Source organism: Schistocerca piceifrons, chromosome 3 (assembly GCF_021461385.2).
Source record: "Schistocerca piceifrons isolate TAMUIC-IGC-003096 chromosome 3, iqSchPice1.1, whole genome shotgun sequence".
Classification (NCBI taxonomy): domain Eukaryota; kingdom Metazoa; phylum Arthropoda; class Insecta; order Orthoptera; family Acrididae; genus Schistocerca; species Schistocerca piceifrons.
The window spans coordinates 620,820,409-620,842,330 of NC_060140.1; the positions used below are offsets into that span (position 1 = coordinate 620,820,409).

A 21,922-nucleotide genomic window follows, 5' to 3' on the forward strand; every position below is an offset into this window, starting at 1 on the left:
TAACTTGAATTCGTTGCATTATTCTGCATGTGTGTGCACTAAATGATTTTCTTGTGATTATTCTTGTGAGTTTGAATGTAGACACACAATTTATTTTTAGATAATTGTATTTTTACTCTCTCACACACACACACACACACACACACACACACACACACACACACACACATGAGAGAGATGAATGATGAGACTTACAGTTTAACAGGTCCACAGATTCATGAAATTTTGTTGTCACATTACCCATTTTTTTTCCAATTGTGACCATTATGTTTGTTACATTAAATTACTCATCCATTTCTTGCCTGTGACAAAAATCTGTTTGATGTATTTTTGTTTTTATATTTTTCCATTTCATGTGATCATTTGAACTCTTTTTACAGATCCCTTACACTAGTTATGAAATGAAGTATTTACTAGGATTCTCGACCATTATTGTTGCGTCTGTAACACTCTACAAGAACTTTGTAGTCATTTTTACTGGCGGTGTAGGCAAAAATGGCTCAACAGTTGCCGTAAGTCAAGGAAAAAACATGCTTAGATTATGAATTGTAGGTTCTCTCCATCTTTCACTGACTTCTAACAGTGCAAAAGTACAGTTAGATACAGTAAAAGATTAATGGTTGACAGTTAATGGAAAAACTAAAAGGTAATGCACAAAATGTTTCAAAATGACAAGTTCATAATCAGAGTACATCCAGCAAAAATGAGATAGTTTTTAATTGAATAGTGATTCCTTTTACACAGAGTTCTCTTACAGTGTCTTTACTTTTCATTCAATTGTTAAAACAATAAATTACAATAATTAGTCTCTTAAACTTTAATGCATCTGTTAGGTGTGAGGAAAATTTGATTAATTCTTCAGTATTAATAGTACATCGGCACTCACAGTTCTCCAGAACAATACAAAAAAAATTCTTCAGGTGATGTTTGAAAGAATTCTAGTGCAAAATTGCTATGATCAGTATAAAAATGTATACCTACATTGTATTGATTATAAAGTGCCTGTGATAGAGTACATAATGATAAGCTTATGGAAATTTCCAAAAGAATGGATATAGATCACAGAGACATCTGCTATATAGAGAATTTACGTTGGGATTGGAGAGCGCATGTTAACTTCGATGACGAGGTCACCAACTTATTTATTATCCATGGAGAATTCCAACAAGGGTACATTCCTGTTATTCAGTTTGTACACAAAGTATTTTTCAGCAAGCACCTAGTAATACAGAAAAAGTCATAAACATTAATGTAGTCTCCGCCTGTAACATTCCCCATGCTGATGATACAGTATGGATTGCTGATAACTTGTACGATCTTGAGTAATCTGTCAACACAGTAGGAGATTACAGCCATAATTTTGGTCTGAATTTTACCATCAAAAAGACACAGTTTTTGTGTTTTACAAAACAGCCCAATTCCTTTACAAATGCAAATCTACGGTTCATGGCTCCTTAATACAGAGTGTAGACAAGTTAAAGTGTCCTGGTATGTGGGTCTACGAAGATTGCAGATCATACGTGGAAATAAAATGTCACACAGAGAATACCCATAATGCCTTCATTAAATTTAAGAAAATTTTCTCAGATACAGACCTAGTGACCTAAATTTGTTTGGTGAGATGTTACGTTACATTTGGTCTGTACTTCCATATGGTGCTGACACTTAAGTATGATGACAGCGAGGAACACTGAGGCCTTCAAAATGTGCATTTGCTGCAGAATGCATACAATACTATTGACAGCAAGAGTAGCTAACACTGAAGTATTGCAAAGAATACATAAAACAGCAAGAAATTTTAACAATGTTTAAAAGAAGAAACACTCACTACCTTGGACATATCTTACTGAATACGAAGTACCAAATATATGCTTTTTCAGTTGATAATACAAGAAAAAAATTAGGGTAAAAGAAGAAAGCGATCAAAAAGAATATCTTGGTTAGATAAAATTAAGTGGTGGACAGATAACAAAGTGCAGATCAACTACAACATAATACAGTCCATAGAATAAAGATGCATTGTGTGATCACCAACATCCATCAATGGATAGGCAGAAGAAGAAGAAGAAAAGCATTTTATTATGTCCGCAAGAAAGTTGAAATCTTACTGACCAGGCACAGCATTTATCTCCATGATACCAAATTGGTCCATTAAACAAACACAGATTGACTTTTGTTTAGACACTGGTGTGCTGTGATCATTTGTATGAAATACATGACTAAGTGAGGTGGCGCAGTGGTTAGCACACTGAACTCGCATTTGGGAGGACGACAGTTCAAACCCGCATCCGTTACTTCCCCAAATCACGTCAGGCAAATGCTGGGATGGTTCCTTTGAAAGGGACTGATGATCTTACTGTTTGGTCTCCCCCCCTTCCCCCCCCCCCCCCCCCCCCCAAATTGCAAAACAGGTCAGTGTAACATTATTAATGCTTAGTGCAATACAGAGAGCAGAGACCTTGTTCCTGTTTCAGTGTAATGACAAAACATTGTACTGCTAACATGTTCAGCTTCCCTTGTCTGTTAAATAAGGACAACAAAAAAGGTGTCAGTCTTATGATGTCTTCAATACCAATTTCAAATGTTAGGAATTTTCTTAACCAGCATTGAAAACCATGTTTACTTGAGATGTTGATACTGCAGAACTATTGGGTTCAGTATCAAAAGTTACTGGAGTGTGCCTCTTTCCAAGTGCTACATGGAGTTCTCCAACCAATGATGACTCTTTTCCAAAAAATAAAATTTAATGAGAATAAATTACTCAGTATAGTACTAAAGTATTCATATGTTTGTTGCCAAATAAGTGTAATTTCAGGTAAATTTAAGCATTTTAAATACTGAACTGCATTGTGCAGAGTTAAACATCTGCCATGTTCCTAATGAATTCAATTACCTCAACATGTGCATTACTTTTTAGTTTATCCAGTTTTCTCAAAGTTGCAGAGGACTTAAAAATCAATTTTTAATCTTACTAATACATGGTTGAAGTCAGTTGATTTATATTGAGGTGGCAGTTAACCCTCCTTTGCTTTGGGTTGGCTTTTTCATCAGTTTTTTAATTTTCACTGTAACAACCTGAAGTAAATGCATTGCTTAAGCACTTGCTCCTACTAAAAAAGAAAATTGTGTAGTTTGTACTACTAAATGTGTCCTGAACAATGGTTGCTTTCATATTTTCATCTGTAATGAGTATTGTCGTAGGCAAGTGGTGAATACCAACTTCTTGGTGAAGCTGTTGTGGTCTCATATCAGCAAATAAATACGAGTGCAGTACTGGTTTTTAAACTTCTGCCGGTACACTATTGTTATATTTTATAATTTGACTTCCCACAGCAACTGTGTGTGTGTGTGTGTGTGTGTGTGTGTGTGTGTGTGTGTGTGTGTGTGTAAGACAGAGAGAAGGGGGGGGGGGGAGACAAACAATAAATTTTTCAGACAGAACTTGATCAACAGTCACATCTGACACTTTTGTGTGTTCCATTAACAACTATTGATCAAATTGGTATTCTCTCAAATACCTTTACTGTATTACTTGTTTACTCGTGGCAGACAGTCCACAAATTGTACTTTTGACTGTTTTTTACTTTTGAGTTATTACTAATTGTGCAGAGAGAGTGTTTGTATGACTCATAAGTATTGTCCTTCTCTCTTGTTCCATGTTTTATGTCAAAAATAGTGAGCAAGATGGTGCAGTGGTTAGCACAATGGATTCACATTCAGGAGAGCCATCCATATTTTTGTATATGTGAAGGTAGATTCTATGATGATCCCTTTGAAAAGGACACAGACAATTTTCTCCCCCCCCCCCCCCCTCCCCCAAAGATTACCTTGTGCCCTTTCCCCAATGATCTCATTGTCAATGGGATGTTATACTCTTTTTATCTTCCTTTTTTCCTTCAAAAGGTATCTGAGACAAGGGGGGGGGGGGGGGGGGTTACCATTCTGGCTTTCACATACTCATTATTTTAGTTGCAGACAAGGACTTCCAGGTGCATAAATAGGTTAACACTAGTGTATTAAGCCATGTGTGAATGGGATAAATTTATGGAAAAGAACAGTTTAACCACTCCATTTAGTTTCACCTTTCAGATATTTTAAATACTGATTTAAAACAATGAATTTGCACGCATTTCTTGGAACATTAAAAGCTGTGTGTCTTGTTCATGAAATTACTATGAAATATGTTTTCCAAATTCTTTATTGTTGTATTGTCATGAAGGATCATGTTAGCGTGCCTGAAATATGAGGGTTAGTTAAGAATTATCGAGATATTTTTAAAAAACTTATTGCAGTAGTCATACTGCGTTCCGTGAATGCATGCTTGAGTACGTACTACAGTGGGGACGTGTGCATCACTTGACATTCATTGCAACAAGTGAGCTGGTAGTGACAGCATAAGCATATCCACCCCACTAGCAGTTTGCACAAAAAGAACAAAGGGCAGTGATATGATTTCTTTGCTCAGAGGAAGTGAAAGTGGCTGAAATTAATCATAGTCTGTTACACAGTACGGGAACAGTACATTACAATGGGCAAATGTTTTTGAGTGGATTGAGAAGTTCAGAAGTGGCCGGACAAATGTGATGCACAAACAGGAAGCAGGGTGCCCGTCAATGACAACAATGGCTGACAAAGTGATGCAGGCTCAATTAATGGTTTTGACAAATAGGCGGGTTACTCTTGATTGCATAGTGTTTGCATTGAACATCAGTCATGGTCCTGCTTACACCATCATCCATGATGAACTTGGCTTTGATAAAATTTGTATGTGATGCGTGTCACAACAACTCATTAAAGATCACAAACTCAAAACGTCTTGACATCTGCCAACACTTGCTTGATCCTTACAGAAGGAAGGAATTGTGACCTGTGATGAAATACGGGCTCATCACTATGAGCCAGAATCAAAACGCCATAGTATGGAGTAGAAGGAACCCGAATCACCAGTGAAGAAAAAAATTCAAGTCTGCGGCATCGGTGGGAAAGGTTATGCTAAACATGTTTTCGGATGCAAAGGAGCCTGTACTGGAAGATTATGTGGAGAATGGAAAAACCATCAAGAAAGAATGTTACTGTGCACTGTTGACTAACAAACTTAAACCAGCAATTTGCAGCAAGCAACGAGGTTGTGTCTCATGAAAAGTGTTGGCTATTGCATGCTAATGCCTATCTTCACATAGCTTGTCTCACCCATTTGGATATTGGATTTTGACCAGCTGGAGCATCCACCTTACAGTCCAGATCTTGTTCCATCAGACTTTCATTTGTTTGGGCCGCTGAAAGACACTTTGTGAGGTCATTGATTTTCCTCAGACATACAGGTGAAGGAAGGGGTGTATCAATGACTTTGCAACCAACCAAAAACCTTCTTTTCGGCAGGAATCCATAAGCCTGTGGACTGCTGGACCAAGTGCATTTCAAAGAAGGGAGACTATATTGAAAAACAATGTGTAAATTTTTGAAGTATATAAAGTTTTGTATGAAGAGTCCAGATAATTTTTGACTTACCTTCATATTTTCACATGAAAATAGGTCATGTTTGTGGAAGAAAACCTTTCTGTGGTGTGTGTGTGTGATTGATTTAGAAACAACATTCATTTGTATGTATTTACCTTCATGGGTATTGCGTGGAAGGTGTTGACCGATGCCATTTTATAACATATTTAACTAGATTTTGTTGAGCATTTCTGTAATAGACTGTGTTTGTATTGATTAACAAAATGAATGATGAAGTGTATAACCCTCCTTTAAATTGTCTTAAGCCCCACTTCTTCTTTAGTTTGTTAGATTTACCAAACTGAAGATTAATATTCAAGACTTGGTGAAACAAGTGTTTTGTTGGTAACCTCCTTTGTCAGTCAGTTATGTCATTGGGATTCTCCCAACAAATGTTAATCAGGCATATGCCAACCTAGCAGTGAGATTTCTGTGTTTATTGCACTTAAAAGCATTCCAGGCACATTTTGCAATGTCCCTTCAAGTTAAACCTGTTACCGTAGTAATAGCCCTACTACAATCAACACAGAATAAGAAAGAAAAGTCTGCATCTTCCTTACTCAGTCACTTCCATAAACAATTCCTTGCCACTTACTATTTTGTGTCAGCTACGTTGATCTCGGCAGCCGGGATATTAATTTATACAAGTAAGTGGCTTGTGCTATGGATTGTGGTAAACTATAATGCAAGTAGATCAACTAATAATGAAATTTGTGTTTATTAGGTACCGCCTCATGCCTAAGAGTCCATAAAAGTTCAAGCACTGACGATAACATTCCACTGATAATACATAATTCACCAAATCATGATTAATTGAAAATATTGTTACCTGATATTCATGATGTGTAACTTATTACAGATCAACACACTTCGCATAGTAACAAAGTGGATAATGTTGTCATTTGGAACTCAACCCAGTACTGAAGTGTTAGCAGGACCTTGTGTGAACAATGATTTTTTGCTTCTGTTAATCTTGCACATAGTGTTCAAACATTGACTTACAGATCTCACATCTTTGGGTATGTTTGAGGATGACTGTTCCATGTTATAAAGAACAGTTTAAAAAAATAGTTATGCTTATTTTTGCATATTACTGTGACATGGTAAATGATGGCTGTATCTTTAATAGTTAGTGGCTTTTGTTAATAAGTGAAAGTAAGTGTTCGCAGTTTGATACTTACACCGCTAGTCCTATTCCACTGTAGCATAGTCATTGTCTGCTGTTGCGCTTTCATCTATGTCCTACTCTACCTTCAACGTCGGCTAGCATGAAAGTGAACTTGGATGAAAATGTGTGATAAACCCACAGTTCCCAATGTCTTTCGCCATCCATTCTGCTTCAGATTGATACATAATATTGCCTCCGGGTGAAGTTCCATGTTATTGTAAGTCATGCTGTCAAGTGTTGTATTACACATACAAATCCTAAAAAGTGTTCATTTGTGTTAACTGTCACAGCAGAATGGACTGAGTTTTTAAAATTATGGTATGTTGCTTTCGGCTGCTGGAATTTTATTTTAAAATTACAATTTTGGTATTAAATCATTTTCAAGCATAAGAAAGCAAGATAAATCATGTAAAAAATTTATAGAAACTGTGGACACACATTACAGCAAAGTAATGAACTGAATCTTGTTGCTAAAAAGGCGTCTTACTAATATTCGTCTATCACACTACTACTGTAATTAAGACATCTCGTGTGATTTGTATTAAAATGCACTGAATAAAATTATTAAAAAATGTTAGTTCTGTAATGGATAGATAAAAAATCGACTCACCAAGTGGCAGCAGAGCACGCACGTAAAAGACTGTTGTTAATTTGCAAGCTTTCAGAGTCAGTGGCTCCGTCTTCAGGCAGAACGGTTGAAGGAGAAGAAAGATGGGTGAAGGAAAAGGGCTGGAGAGGTCTAGGAAAAGGGGTAGATTTGGGGAAAGTCACCCAGAATCACAGATCGGGAGATCTCTTCGAATCTTGTTCAATGCAGTCCCCAACAATTAGTCTTTCCTTCTCATCCCATATGCTAAGGCTCCCTTGACATGCGGTTCTGGGTGACTTTACTGAAATCTACCCCTTTTCCTAGATCTCTACAGTCCTTTTCCTTCATCCTTCTTCCTTCCCCTTCAACCCTTCTGCCTGAAGGAGGAGCCACTGACTCCGAAAGCTGACAAATTACAACAGTCTTTTATGTGTGTGTTCTGCCGCCACTTGGTGAGTAGATTTTTTATCTATCCAGTTAAATTTTTCAGTCAGTAATTGATTGTTTTCGCTGTTCTATAATGGGGATGTCACAGAGTACACTTTCTGCTTCTGACCGACTCCAGTGACTGGTCAGCTATTGTACAGTTGAAAAGTATTGAGACTTAGTGTTCATTTATCCACATTACATTTAACAACATTTTGGAGGATGCGTTAAGTCATGGACAGGCAAAATGAAAAAGAATTCTAGAAATATTTAGGCTTACAGACTTCATCCTTTATTGGAAGATGATGACACCCCCCCCCCCCCCCCCCACACACACACACACACACACACACACACACACACACACACACACACACCTACTGCCATCTCTGGGCACTAAAGCAGGCCTCAGCGCGCAAAGAAGTCAGTGCATGTGTGTTTTACTTCTGAAAGAGGAATTTGCTTGAAAGCTGAAATATTTGTAGCATTCTTTTTTGTAGTGTGTATCTACGACTTAATGTGTCCTCTATGTGGTAAGTAGCATTCTGTCCTTTCCATATTGTTGTTATTTCATTCTGGGCTGTCAATTGCTGTTTCGCATTACCTTAACTCACGTTGGGGGTTAGCTGTCAGACTTCACTACAATTGCTGGTCATCTTAAACTCTTGCTGCATTTAATATTAAAATTTTAATGACCTGACATCTTTTTATAATACTTCTTCATCTGTGAACAGTTTTGAAAGAGCTAATAATTCTGTCTGCCTGGTTGTTTGTCTGTGTCATTAATTATAATGGACCATTGGCACTGCTGTGGGTGCGTTGGACACTACTTTCACTTTAGATAATGTCTCTCCATGTAGTCTGTTATCTTCTTCTTAAAGAGCCTTCTGCAAATTTTATTATGGAACAGTTTTGAATACTGCTGTTTTAAAATTGAAAACAGCATTTCAGATAAAGATGTCTTTGTTTTCAAAAACTTCTTGTAAATTCTTTGAACATACTCAGAACTCATACTTAGGTAACATAGTCATTTAGTTTTTTTCAGTAACTGTAAAATTTTACCAAGAGTGATAAGTGTGGACTTTGTTGAGGGTTGTTGAGTAATGGGTTACAGTGTGGGATTGGTTCAAAGTATTTTCATTTGGGGGAGTGGGGGGAGGACGGAGCCATTGTGCATTCTAGCAAGATCCTCTCCTGGGAATATAGAATCTATAGTAGAAATAAGTTGATAGAGAAGCAAGAGTGTAAGATCTGTGCCCTTCAGGTGCAGTTACAATACGCAAAGGAGGAACTAGATAGGTTAAGGAGGGTGAAGGATGCTGGGATATGGGAACTGGTAGTTAGCAAGAAGGCAGGTAGAAGGAGGAGGTATTCAGACAGTTTTACTTTGCATATATGCAATAGATTTGACCAACTGTCAGAGTTGAGTGGAGAGGAGCCTCTTGTAGCTGTAGGTGCAGGTGTAGCAGTCCTCAGCAGTTAGGAGGCCTAAGTCTAACAGAAAGAAGAAGGTTCTGCTGCTAGGTAGTTCACATGGAAGAGATGTGGGCCAGCAGTTGCAGAAAGTGTTGGGGAGTGAGTGCCAGGTCACCAGCATTGTGAAGCCTAGTGCAAGGTTGGCTCAGGTGACTGACAGCATAGGGGGGTTACGTAGGAATTGTACGAAAGAGGATCAGGTAGTGATTATAGGTGGAGCAGGGAATAGTCTTGATAGGAACGGGAAATATGATGTATGTGGTGACCTGGTAAAAATAGCTACTCAGGCTGGTGGCACTAATGTTTCAGCATCATGATCGGCTTCATCTTAATGTGGTTTTTAGGTGTGTTAACATGAGGCTGGAGAAGGCACTGATGGCAAAGGGCATGGGTCACATTTCAGTGATGCCAGTTGAGTCTATCAGTAGATCAGGTTTCACTAGGCATGGCCTGCACCTCAATAGGTATGGGAAGGGGAGGCTGACAAAGCCTGTAGGTGGCAGAGTAGTGGGTGGTGGTGGGATCACTCATGGAAAAATTCCTGTAGTAGTTGGTGTTAGAGCAGCATCTTTTTTGGATTGAAGTCAGCTGATAGATATACCTGCTTAAAGTAAGTCCCTCTAAGGAATCACCTTTAGAGGGGGTCATGTATGCAAGTAGAGAAGGGATTAACATATTTCATCAAAATATAAGAGGTATTAGAGATAAAGTTAGTGAACTGCTTATAGATATTGACTCTGACATTTTTGGTATATTGGAGCACCACTTAGATAATTTGACAATTCAGAGGCTTCCTTTGCCAGGATACAGATTAGTTGGCTGTTTTTCAAGGAGTTCCTTGCATAGTGGGGAAGTGGCCATATATGTACGAGGGCCGTTCAGAAAGTAACCTCCGGTTGATTTAAAAAAATACACCAAGTTAAATAAAAATATTTTAATATATACATCTTACAACTACATCTTTGCACTATTTTTCTACATAGTCTCCATAGCGATTGAGACACTTATCGTATCTCTTCACAAGCTTTGAAATTCCTTCTGCATAAAAATCACCCGCTTGTGCCTGGAGCCAGCCTGTGACCGCATCTTTGAGCTCTTCGTCGTCATCAAACCGCTGTGACCCGAGCCATTTCTTCAAATGCATGAAGAGGTGATAATCACTTGGCGCCAGGTCTGGGCTGTAAGGTGGATGGTTGATAACGTCCCACTTGAAGGACTCAAGAAGGGCCGTTGTTCTGCGAGCAGAGTGAGGACGGGCGTTATCGTGCAAAAAAACGATACCGGAAGTCAGCATACCACGGCGTTTGTTCTGTATAGCCCGTCGTAACTTTTTTATTGTTTCACAGTACACGTCTTGATTAATGGTCGTACCACGTTCCATGAATTCAACCAACAACACCCCTTTGGCATCCCAAAACACCGTTGCCATCAGTTTTCTGGCAGAAAAATCTTGCGAGGCTTTTCTTGGTTTGGTAGGCGAATTTGGATGTGCCCACATCTTTGATTGTTCTTTTGTCTCAGGGTTCACGTACTTAATCCAGGTTTCGTCACCGGTCACGAGTCTGTTTAACAATGGTTCTCCTTCGTCCTCATAACGTGACAGAAAGTCTAATGCAGAGGCCATTCTTTGAGTTTTGTGGTGGTTGGTAAGAATTTTGGGCACCCATCGTGCACAGAACTTACGGTAACCCAATCTTGCTGTCACTATCTCGTACAAGAGAGTCTTAGAAATCTGTGGAAAACCAGTAGACAACTCCGACATTGAGAAGCGTCGATTTTCACGAACTTTTGCATCAACTGTCTGAACGAGTTCGTCAGTCACCAATGATGGTCTACCACTCCTCTCTTCATCATGAACGTTTTCTCGTCCACTTTTAAATAAACGTACCCATTCACGGACAACTCCTTCACTCATAACTCTTGGTCCGTACACGGCACAAAGCTCACGATGAATAGCTGCTGCAGAATATCCTTTGGCTGTAAAAAACCTTATGACAGCACGCACTTCACATTTGGCGGGGTTTTCTATTGCAGCACACATTTCAAACTGCCACAAAAACTAAACTAGCGCAGGTACGACGTTCACTCGACCACGGCTTGATGCCGACTGACCTGTTGAGTGCGTGAACGCACAGATGGCGTCGCTACTCCCCCCACAACCCGCACTGTGACCAATCGGAGGTTACTTTCAGAACCGCCCTCGTACATTGGCGCCCATGGTTTTTTCTTTCATTGTCTGTATTTTCTGAATAATCACTACCTACAAATTTCTGACATTCTTCATCATTTATTTTTAATAGTGGTGTTATCAGCTACTTTTTCAGGTCGGTAAGGAGGCATGTTGATTCTACTATGTTGTGTTTGTAGAGCGATACAGTAGCACATTTTTAACTGTGAAGGAGATTAATACCTGACATCAGTGCCTGAGAAACTCGTTAGTCAATTTGGTCCTACAGTATTAGACATGTAAATAAATAAACAACATTCCTATGTTCTTTGAACCAACTAGTTACTTACACAACCTAGCAGCACACCTCTATAATTTCTTACATATCTTTCTTCACTCGGACCTTATTTGGAACCTAGACACTTCAGCAGCACTGCTCAAGGCTACACCAGTTTGCCTCTACAATTGATTTAGCATGTTCTCACTTTGCAGCACATCATTACATAATTATATTACACATAATCAAACAATGGAAAATCCAGGATGGAATGGAACAATATTATGAAAAGGATAGTGGCAACTCACTGTATAGTAGAGATGTTGAGTTGCAGATAGGCACAACAAAAAGACTGTCGGAAAGGGAGCTTTGGCCAACAAGGCCTTTGCCAAAATTGAACACACACACACACACACACACACACACACACACACACACACACACACACACGCACGGGACCATAGCCTCTGGCAGCAGAAGCCAGACTGCGAGTATCAGCACATGATGGGAGAGGCAACCGGGTGGTGGGGATAAGGAGGAGGCTGGAGTGGGCACGGGGAGGGAAAGCAGGGTAGGGGTAGGGGATGGTTGGAGAGAGGGCAGGGCAGCTAGGTGCATTTGGGAGGTTAGACGGAGGGTGGGGGGGAGATAGCAGAAAAGGTGAGAAATAAAAAGACTGAAGGTGTCTTGGTGGAATAGAGGGCTGTTTAGTGCTGGAATGGAAACAGTGAAGGGGCTACATGATTAAGGACAGTGACTAAAGAAGGTTGAGGCCAAGAGGGTTACAGGAATGTAGGATATATTGCAGGGAGAGTCCCCACCTGCGCAATTCAGAAAAGCTGTTGTTGATGGGAAGGATCCAGATGGCAGAGGCTATGAAACAGTCATTGAAATGAAGAGTGTCATGTTTTGCGGCACGCTCAGCAACTAGGTGGGCCAGCTGTTTATTGGTCATAGTTTGTCGGTGGCCATTCATGCAGACAGACAGCTTATTGATTGTCATGCCCACAAAGAATCAGCACAGTGATTGTAGATCACATGATTGGTTACAAGGTAACCCTGCCTTTGAAGGGATAAGTGAATTTTGTGATTGGACTGGAGTAAGTGGTGATGGGAGGATTTATGGGACAGGTCTTGCATCTAGGTCTATTACAGGGATGTGAGCCATGAGGAGAGGGATTGGGTGCAGGGATTGTATAATGATGGACAAGGATATTGTGTAGTTTCGGTGGTAGGTGGAATTCCACTGTGGGAGGGGTGCACCCTACCAATCAGACTCGACCAAAGATCAATGTTGAACCCTGCCTGACTCAGTTCACTGCTCCATCCAACCTTAATCCACACCCACTGCCCCCCAAATTGCTCCCAGTTAACTTTCCACAGTGCAGCAGCACGTAACTGTCCCCTACCCCTATCCTGCTATCCCTCCCCCCGCCCCAGACTCCTCCTGATCTCCACCATTCGCTTGCTTCTCCCATCATGCGCTGCTACTTGCATTCTGACTTCAGCTGCCAAACACTGTGCTTGTGTGTGTGTGTGTGTGTGTGTGTGGGGGGGGGGGGGGGGGGGGGTGTTGTGTAATTTCGACAAGGCCTTGTGGGCTGAAAGCTCACTTTCTGACAGTCTTCCTTATTGTGCCAATCTGCAATTCAGCATAGCAACTATCCTTTCCATAATCATGTTATACATCACTATTTAAATGACATGATTGTGTGCAGCAGCATAGCACTAGTACTATTACTCATTCTCTAGCAAATTATCTTTCATATATCCATACATTCTTGTTCGTTGCCATGTCCTCATCATCATTGGGGTTATGAACAATGTAGGAAGAGACAGATTACTACTTACCGTAAAGAAGACACATTGTGTTGCAGGTATGCACAATTAAAAGTCACCTACATAAAGCATTCAGTCACAACCTTCATCAGTAAAAGAGAGGGACACACACCATTCGTACATACAAGCAAGCACACCTTAGGCACACATGACCTTCAACTCCAGCATCTCAGGTCGGAATGCTGATATGCTGGAGTCGGCAGTCGTGTGTGCATGAGGCGTGCTTGCATGTGTAAATGAATGTGTGTGTGTGTGTGTGTGTGTGTGTGTGTGTGTGTGTGTGTGTGTGTGTGTGTCCCTTTTACTGATGAAGGCTGTGGCTGAAAGCTTTAAGTCAGTTTCATTTAATTGTGCCTGTCTGCATTTTAACGCATCTTCTTTATGGTAAGTAACAATCTGTCTTTTTTCTGCATTAATGATATTCCTATCTGGAGTTTCCATTGTTTGATAGCTTGGACTAAGCTTTGCTCGAGCTTCTGTTTCCAGATACCTTCATGTGCATCCTTCACATCTGTCAAAAGATTCACTGTGTTTCTTCGACCTCCAGTTTTCTTATGATTGTTTTCAGGAAGTAGTGTCCACATACATTTTTACATCTTGCAGTTTTTGTTTACTTACAGTTGTGTATCATTTCATATAGCTGAAAAATCATTCAGAAAAATTGAAAAAAATATTCATATAGCCTAAAATTTATTAGATAAGTATTGCTGTTTTCGACAAAATATCCCACGTAGTGATGATGGGGAGAGGTAGTAAATTAGTATGAACTTCTGTATCGTTGACAGAGATTATTCCAAAGATTTTTTTTAATGAAAGATACAAATTTGTTCATGTATGAGTATTTCTCTTTTAATGCTTCACAAACTCGTAGAAATGTGTAGTCATGTGTTTTAAACTGTAAAACATAGATATCAGATAGGAAAATGGAATTGCCATATAAGAAGCTTTGACCTCTAAGCATCAGCTATAGTCGTTCATATTTTACTTCCATCAGCCCACATCACAAAACATGGCATTGTCTGTTTTCTCAACTAAGAACGTCAACAGAAGCATAGATTTGACTTGCTCTCCAGAGATCCCATTTAAATATTCCGTATGTGTCTGTTCTGCCCATAGTGATTTCATCTAGAATAAAGTAGAGCTCACACACCTTAACTACACCCATCTCTGGTTGGTGCAAATCGGCTTACTTTGTACCACTCCAGAATGTGTACAGTTGGTGCTAATCTTAGCTGTCTTAACAGTATTTTGCACCATTGCAATAAGTAACCATTGCGAATATTGTGCTGATTCGTATTTGGTGTGATACGAGATGGCTGTATCTGGTCCTTTAGTGGTGGATTAACACATTAAACGTGTTTTTCTTTTGTAAGCTGGCTTCTTTTGGAGGAGGAGGCAAGGTTTATCCCAATAGCCAATGCTCTTAAGAGCCGACTAAAAGCTTCTGCTCATAGTATTCTCCACTCAGTAGCCAAGTTAAAGTGTGTGATCTGTACACTGATTCATGAGCTGCTGCTTATCTGATTTTTGACGTTCCCCCCCCCCCCCCCCCCCCCTTGTGATAAGGACTGAAGTACTCTTACTAAGGAACAGCCTTTACATTATACTTCTTCAGAAACAATTTCATAATGGAATTGTTTAGCTTGGAAAGGGGACTACCACACGATAGAAACACTGTGTCATAAAATAATTCATTTCTACTTTAATCAAACAATGGAAAATCCAGGATGGAATGTGACAACATTATGAGAAGGAAAGTTGCTACTCACCATATAGCGGAGATGCTGAGTCGCAGATAGGCACAACAAAAAGTTGTGAGAGTTGCGTTCGCATGTGTGTGTGTGTGTGTGTGTGTGTGTGTGTGTGTGTGTGTGTATTGTTGACAAAGGCCATTGGCCAAAAGCTTGAAGTGAGAAATTCTTTTTGTTGTGCCTATCTGCAACTCAGCATCTCCGCTATATGGCGAGCAGCAACTTTCCTTCTCATAATATCATTTCTACTTTATGAATTTGAAGGTGCCAGTGCCTTGGCAATAAACTGCTGACTCACCATGCTGCTACCATGTTATATAGTTCCTGATTCTTCGTGTTCTTTGTGCCTCCCCCATGCTCCTGACCAGATGACTTCGGTGGTGCTTGTCGTCGTTTGTCGTTGACATGTTATAAAAGCTGTACCATATGACAACCCTGAATATCATTATTGCTATGCTGTTCAACAATGTCATAGACTCTACCCATGGTCATTTTATATTCCAGCATCTTGGGTGCAAACCAAAAGGAAAATTTTTTTAAAAATTAGAAGAGTTAAGTATGATTTATGGTTTTAAGTTGACCCATTAAGAGATAAAGAAAATACTTTCCTGTTTGAAAGTAAATAATTTGTGGAGTAAAGCAAACAACGCTCCAAATAGTACGGGCATTGAGTTTTCGAAAAGCACACAAATATGACATAGAACTTTGCTAGTTTTCAGAGAAACCTTTTTGAAGCTATAGTGTCTCTCTCTCTCTCTCTCTCTCTCTCTCTCTCTCTCTCTCTCTCTCTCTCTCCACCCTCACGCTTTCTCCACCCTCACCCCCCTCTCTCTCTCACCCTCTCTCTCTCTCTCTCTCTCCCCCCCCCCCCCCCCTTTCCACCTACTGCTTTTTAAAACTTTAAGCATTAGATTGTCATCTCCAGGCAGCGGCAGTGTTGGAGATTCTTTATGGTATTCCTTTTTCAAACTATGATGTCATTGCTTCAATGAAACCATTACTTATTTACTCTTCATGTTCATCTAACAGTGTTAGTGCTCATTTTCTACTGGCATTAATCATGGCATGTTGTTATGCTTAAAAAGAATCATTAAATATAAGTGCTGGTAATTTAAGAAGTCTTGTATTTGTAAGGTAGTCCATACTTGATTACGTGATGCGAGATTACTTGCAGGGGTAGTATGGTGATCATGTTGTATTTCTGATTTTTTATTTGAGAGTTGAAATCACCTGCAGAATTAAGTATGCCATTAATTGTTGTGAGGGTTTCTAATAATTTGAAAATAAAACAAATTAAAATGAAATTAAGTGTGTGTGTGTGTGTGTGTGTGTGTGTGTGTGTGTGTGTGTGTGTGTGTACGTACTCATTATTTATTGTGTGGTGTTAAAAGAATGCAGCATTTTATTATGAACTCTGTTCCATGATTCAGCAGCTGGTGGTAATATGTAGTAGCAGCAGTTTTTGACTTTAAATTATGAAAAATCATTGTACTTAGTTATTCTTAACCTGCTTTCTTCATAGGTATCCCACTGGTGTTTGGCTGTATTCTGTACTTTTCATTTACTAACATTACTTGTTTTTCAGAACGAACATCATAAAACAACAACAAAACAAAAATGAAAGTCTTATCAGTTTCATATTTTCTTTCATTAGATTCCTTGGACAGGGGGAAGAGTGTGTCACTTTGTAAGTGCTGCATTTTTTTGTGGCTACTTGCATCTTTTCACACAGTTCTTCCTTGTCTTTCAAAAGGGGGGAGTTGGAAAAAACGGCTCAACAGTTGCTGTAAGTTCAGCAAATATTTATTGGTTGCTTGTATTGAGAACACTTCCATGTTGTCTGCAGCTTGTGTTCCTCCTGTCTCTCACTGTTTTTTTCTTTGTTCATGTCTTTAACAGAAAATTACCATTGTAATGATTATATTATGTTTGGGTTGGTGCACACAGCTGTGTGACTCTTACATGGTGCTAATTGTGCCTACACACCTTATTCAAATGATGTTGTGGATTAAACAATAGTTGAAAAAATAGATAACTTTTAATATAAAGTGTCAAGTTACATACAGCCACATAAGAACTATTAAAAGAAAGTGCACATGTAACCTCTGCCATTATTTACATTTAATTTAGGGCTTTACATCATTATAATACTGTGGAGTAATAATGTTAAGTGGTTTGACATAAAAAGTTTTAATGGTTTTAGGATATAGCAGTTGAGTTATGGAAATGTTTTATGGGAATTTGAAAGATTAATACATTTCATTTGCCCAACCTTATGGCCTAATAGATGAATGAAATGATTATTAGAAAAGGAACTCTTCATTGGAACATCATTTGGATGTTGTTACAAAACAAAACTTCCAGATATTAAGTTGAACACCATTCTAGGGAAGAGCTGACCAATATTTTATAAATCGAAATCAACAAATTTAGCCGGCCGGAGTGGCCGAGCGGTTCTAGGCACTACAGTCTGGAGCCGCGCGACTACTACGGTCGCAGGTTCGAATCCTGCCTCGGGCATGGGTGTGTGTGATGCCCTTAGGTTAGTTAGGTTTAAGTAGTTCTAAGTTCTAGAGGACTGATGACATCAGAAGTTAAGTCCAATAGTGCTCAGAGCCATTTTAACCATTTTTTCAACAAATTTAAAATATTTGACAGTTGTTTATGTGGTAACATAACCACATGTAACTACACTACTACATTACATCCAATGCCATTTATTGACAAATAGCTGTAAAAGCTGAAAGTGCAGAGCTTCTGTGTGAAGCATGTATAATCACTAAACTCTTTTTGCTGCTTATAAGGGTCTATGGTCATTATCTAAATATAGAGAAAGTTGGAAAGTACAGTATGGATTGTGGAAAAATAATAGTGCATGTCTTAAATTACTTGCTCCAAATTGGAGACCTTACCGTTTCCATTTTGTATGTTGACAAATAATATTAGTGTGATGATGATGAAGATGAAGAGGAAAAAGAAGAAGATAATTTTGAATGTGTTGTGGAGACCAGACTTGTCAGGGTACATTATTCTGAAGCAGCCGTCTAATTACGGGGGCGGACAACAAAGATAAATAGAAGTAACACTGTTGAAGACAGGTTAAAAATGTAGTCAAACTGGCTTATAATAGCATTCATAAAATCTTATCAGTATGAAATATTCAAGTGTTTTGAGGAGATTAAAGGAAGACAGTGAAGTGAGATGAACAGTGACAATATCGGGACGAAATATGAAAGGGAGAAGGAGGGAATAGTGAAGATTGTTACCAAAGCACTTATTTTATTGAACTGGGGACCTAGAAACGACGAAGAGGCTTCGCCACCCGCCCTAGCTCTCAGTGGGTCACAACCCCACAGGCTACAGCAGTCCACTCACCCCACTGCTGCCCCACACTGAACTCAGGCTTATTGTACGGTTTGGCCCCAGTGGACCCCCTCACCCGGGTGCGTCTCACACCAGATGAGTGTAACCCCAATGTTTGTGTAGTAGAGTAATTATGGTGTACGTGGAGAAAGTGTTTGCACAGCAATTGCCGACATAGTGTATCTGAGGCAGAATAAGAGGAACCAGCCCGCAGTTGCCAAGGCAGATGGAAAACCACCTTAAAAACCATCCACAGACTGGCCGGCACACCGGACCTCGACACTAATCCGCTGGGCGGATTTGTGCCGGGGCCTTCATGCCTTCCCACCCGAAAAGCAGTGCGTTACATCACATGGCTAATTGGTCGGGCTAAAGCACCTATACAAATCGGTGCTTAAACTCAATTTGGCTCTCAAACTCATTTTTAGAGCAGAATTTCACCTCAAAATTTGTGTGTCACGGTGCTCAATAGGTAAAGAAGTTGTGAAGTCTTTGATATTACATTTTTAACACTGATGTACAATAAATTTTGTTTTGCCAGTGGATAATTCATTCTTATAGAAGATCTGGGGCGGTTGCTTAAGTAGATACTAGTCAGTGTTTACACACAGGTCCATCAGTTAAACTCTAAAGTTAATGCTACCTAACAACTGCTGGTTATGCTAGGCTTGGCAGTAGTAAATTTATGTATTTATTTTTGGCATGTTTTGCATTGGTGACTACGTGCACTAGCATGAACCACATGAAACCAAAACAAAAAGAAACTTCAAATCATCATGTAAATTTACATCAATTCGTTCTAAACAGGTAGTAACTATTTATTTGTGATGTTTTACATGTCATCTTACCTGTATCGAACAAGTGAATGTCATTTGTCTCCATTTCATGTTTCATATTGCATTATTGTTAATTATAAAAACATTTGCTGCTTAATGGTTTTGATCCATTTCAATAATCTTGTTTATTTCATTCTTCATTTCCTAGACTGCAACAGGTTGCAGGATGAAGCAGATTTTACTTTTCCCAAAATTATGTTTACTTGCAACGTTTCTGTTAATGCAAAATGATTTCAGTTTATCAGTACCTTAATTATTTTGTGATTGTTGATTCTTGGAACTCTTATTCGACATAGTTCTGATGCAGCTGGATGTTAGCTCCACTGGTCTGATTTGCCTCTCATTAATGCCTCTCATTTGCTGCATTGAGGAGCTGTCTGATAAATGTGATGAATAATTTTGATTGCAATACAGCTTCCTTGGATAAATATGGAACTTTGGTTGGTTCCAATGTCTGTGGCAATTCTCATGGCTGCAGCATTATCTCATTCTCGAGTGGTAACCATAATAGCATATGGTTGTGGAACGAGTGACTGTACTGTAGCCGTAAGTTGGTTTGTCAAGCTTTTTACAATAGTTTTCTTCTTGCTGTAACAAATTTAAAACCTGCATTGAATATTGATGTCAGTGCTTTGGCTGTGCTGATCATTTCAGTTCTGTATTTCATTTCTCAGAATATTGTGCCTAATAATAATATGCTGTTCCATTAGCTGCAGTGTCCCAGCAGTGTATGACATGCAGGGTGGCCCCACCAACTCTGCAGTTTTATCTATAATCAAAGCTGATAACATTGAGACACATCTTCACAAATACAGCAGTGTGCAGCAAGTATGTAAATGCATGGCTGTAACAAGGATTTTGTCAGAAATTTATATTTCAGTACTCTCATCTGCGCTAGTGTCATCGGTCTTTTTACTCTCACTAGTTTTATGTAACAATTTTCTGTAAGTGGCCTATTACTGGCTACACACAGTGGCTGTAGTTTCACTGATATGGAAACATTTCAAAATTATCTTTTGCATGTGTATAGTGCTCACTTACTGTTTCCATTCTAAATCTCTGAAATTATATTGTTTTCAGTATGCAGTTTTTCCTCTCACTATATTGAATGTTGGTGTATGTGCTACCACAGGCCAGAGTGGTAGAGGTGGAATTTTCATTGATGTTGTAATGTTTACCCTTTGTTGACTTGTGAATTTTTAGTTCCTGTTGCCACAGTGTAGGATCATCACAGTGAATTAAGAGTTCCGTTTTTTCTCAGAGTCTCAGTATTACTCCTTTCCTTACTCATACTCCCCAGTAGTTGTAGTGATGTGAAGAACAACTTTTTGTAGCGATAAAATAAGTGCCAAACCTGTGACCTATTTACCACATTGTTGTTAAGCATCAGTAATAGAATAAAGTGTCCTTTAGTCTTCGTTTTATTTTATGGCCAAATTTGGTGTTATTTTTTTGCCAAATTCAGTTTTACTTTTTACCAATTTTGCTTCTATTTTTGATGCCATGTCATAGTTCATTACATGGGAAATGAAATGTAATTTTAAGGTTACACATGAATGTCTGCATTGAGAAAAAGAAGGCAGAATGCAATATCAGTGTTCAATAATTATTAGTTATGACTATTAGTGAACTGTAGTCCTCAGATTTATAATATTTTTATGCGTTAAAATGACAAATTCCATGTTGTTCCATAGAAATTGCAGATTTTGTGTTATTACACTAAAAATGCCAGTTTCATGTTGTTTTTAGTGTTCTCATTTTCGTGAAATTTTCCTGTCTCTGGTTGTATTATGTCTTGTTCGGTCTTACTTCCTATTTACAATTTATTTTACTTTCTTTCATTGTTTGGTCTTCTTACTAATGAAATTTATCAAATACTGTTATTTCTTCTGTATTGTTACACGAGACCAAAGAACATTCTGTTAACTAACTATTTATTTTCTTTGATTAAATTTGGTATCATAATTATAATCATTGTCATACATGCAAGAGAAGATTGCAAATCTGCCTTTTGTGATGTAGAATCAGTGCAGAATCCCAGAATGTTTTAAACCCTTGCTTCTTTTACCATATTCCATTGTAGAACTTATTGCTCAACCAAACTCAAAATGATGTCCCTCATGGCACTGTTCGGTTTTTTCCCCATAAGCCTGTCATCTCAGTATGACATTGGTCAGCAGCAAAACTGTTAATGAATATTCACATGACAGATGTGTAAAAGTCTTTTGTTTTGCTATATTTACATAATTAATAGATACAGCAGCAAAAAATAGTATTATTCCTAAATATTCCTAACTGGATTCCTCCACAGACCTGAGATTTTTTCATATGTTATATGTGCATGCTAGTCCACCAATACACGTTGCTCTCACTTCATGTGCCCATCCTGAATCAACAGTACTTCCTCCCAAATTTTTCTTTGTCATGCTTCTTGCTACACTTCTTTTAACTGTGTCCTTATTAAATTTTCCTTTGATTGGCCTTTTTTGTCTCGTCTGTGCTACTTGCGATATGTCATAGCTCCCATCTGCTTA

At 38.9% G+C, this 21,922-nt stretch overlaps 1 protein-coding gene across 3 annotated transcripts in view; it reads left to right on the top strand.

Moving 5' to 3' along the window:
• The window catches only part of LOC124789765 (cholinephosphotransferase 1), a 161,482-nt gene that overhangs the window by 30,281 nt on the left and 109,279 nt on the right, over positions 1-21,922 (top strand). The window contains exons 5-6 of one of the 3 annotated variants that reach the window (XM_047257220.1): positions 381-512; positions 16,844-16,975. In XM_047257220.1, coding sequence (XP_047113176.1) covers positions 381-512; positions 16,844-16,975 — 264 coding nt within the window. The remainder of the gene's footprint in view (positions 1-380; positions 513-16,843; positions 16,976-21,922) is intronic. The other 2 variants (XM_047257221.1, XM_047257222.1) reach the window with 2 other exon arrangements.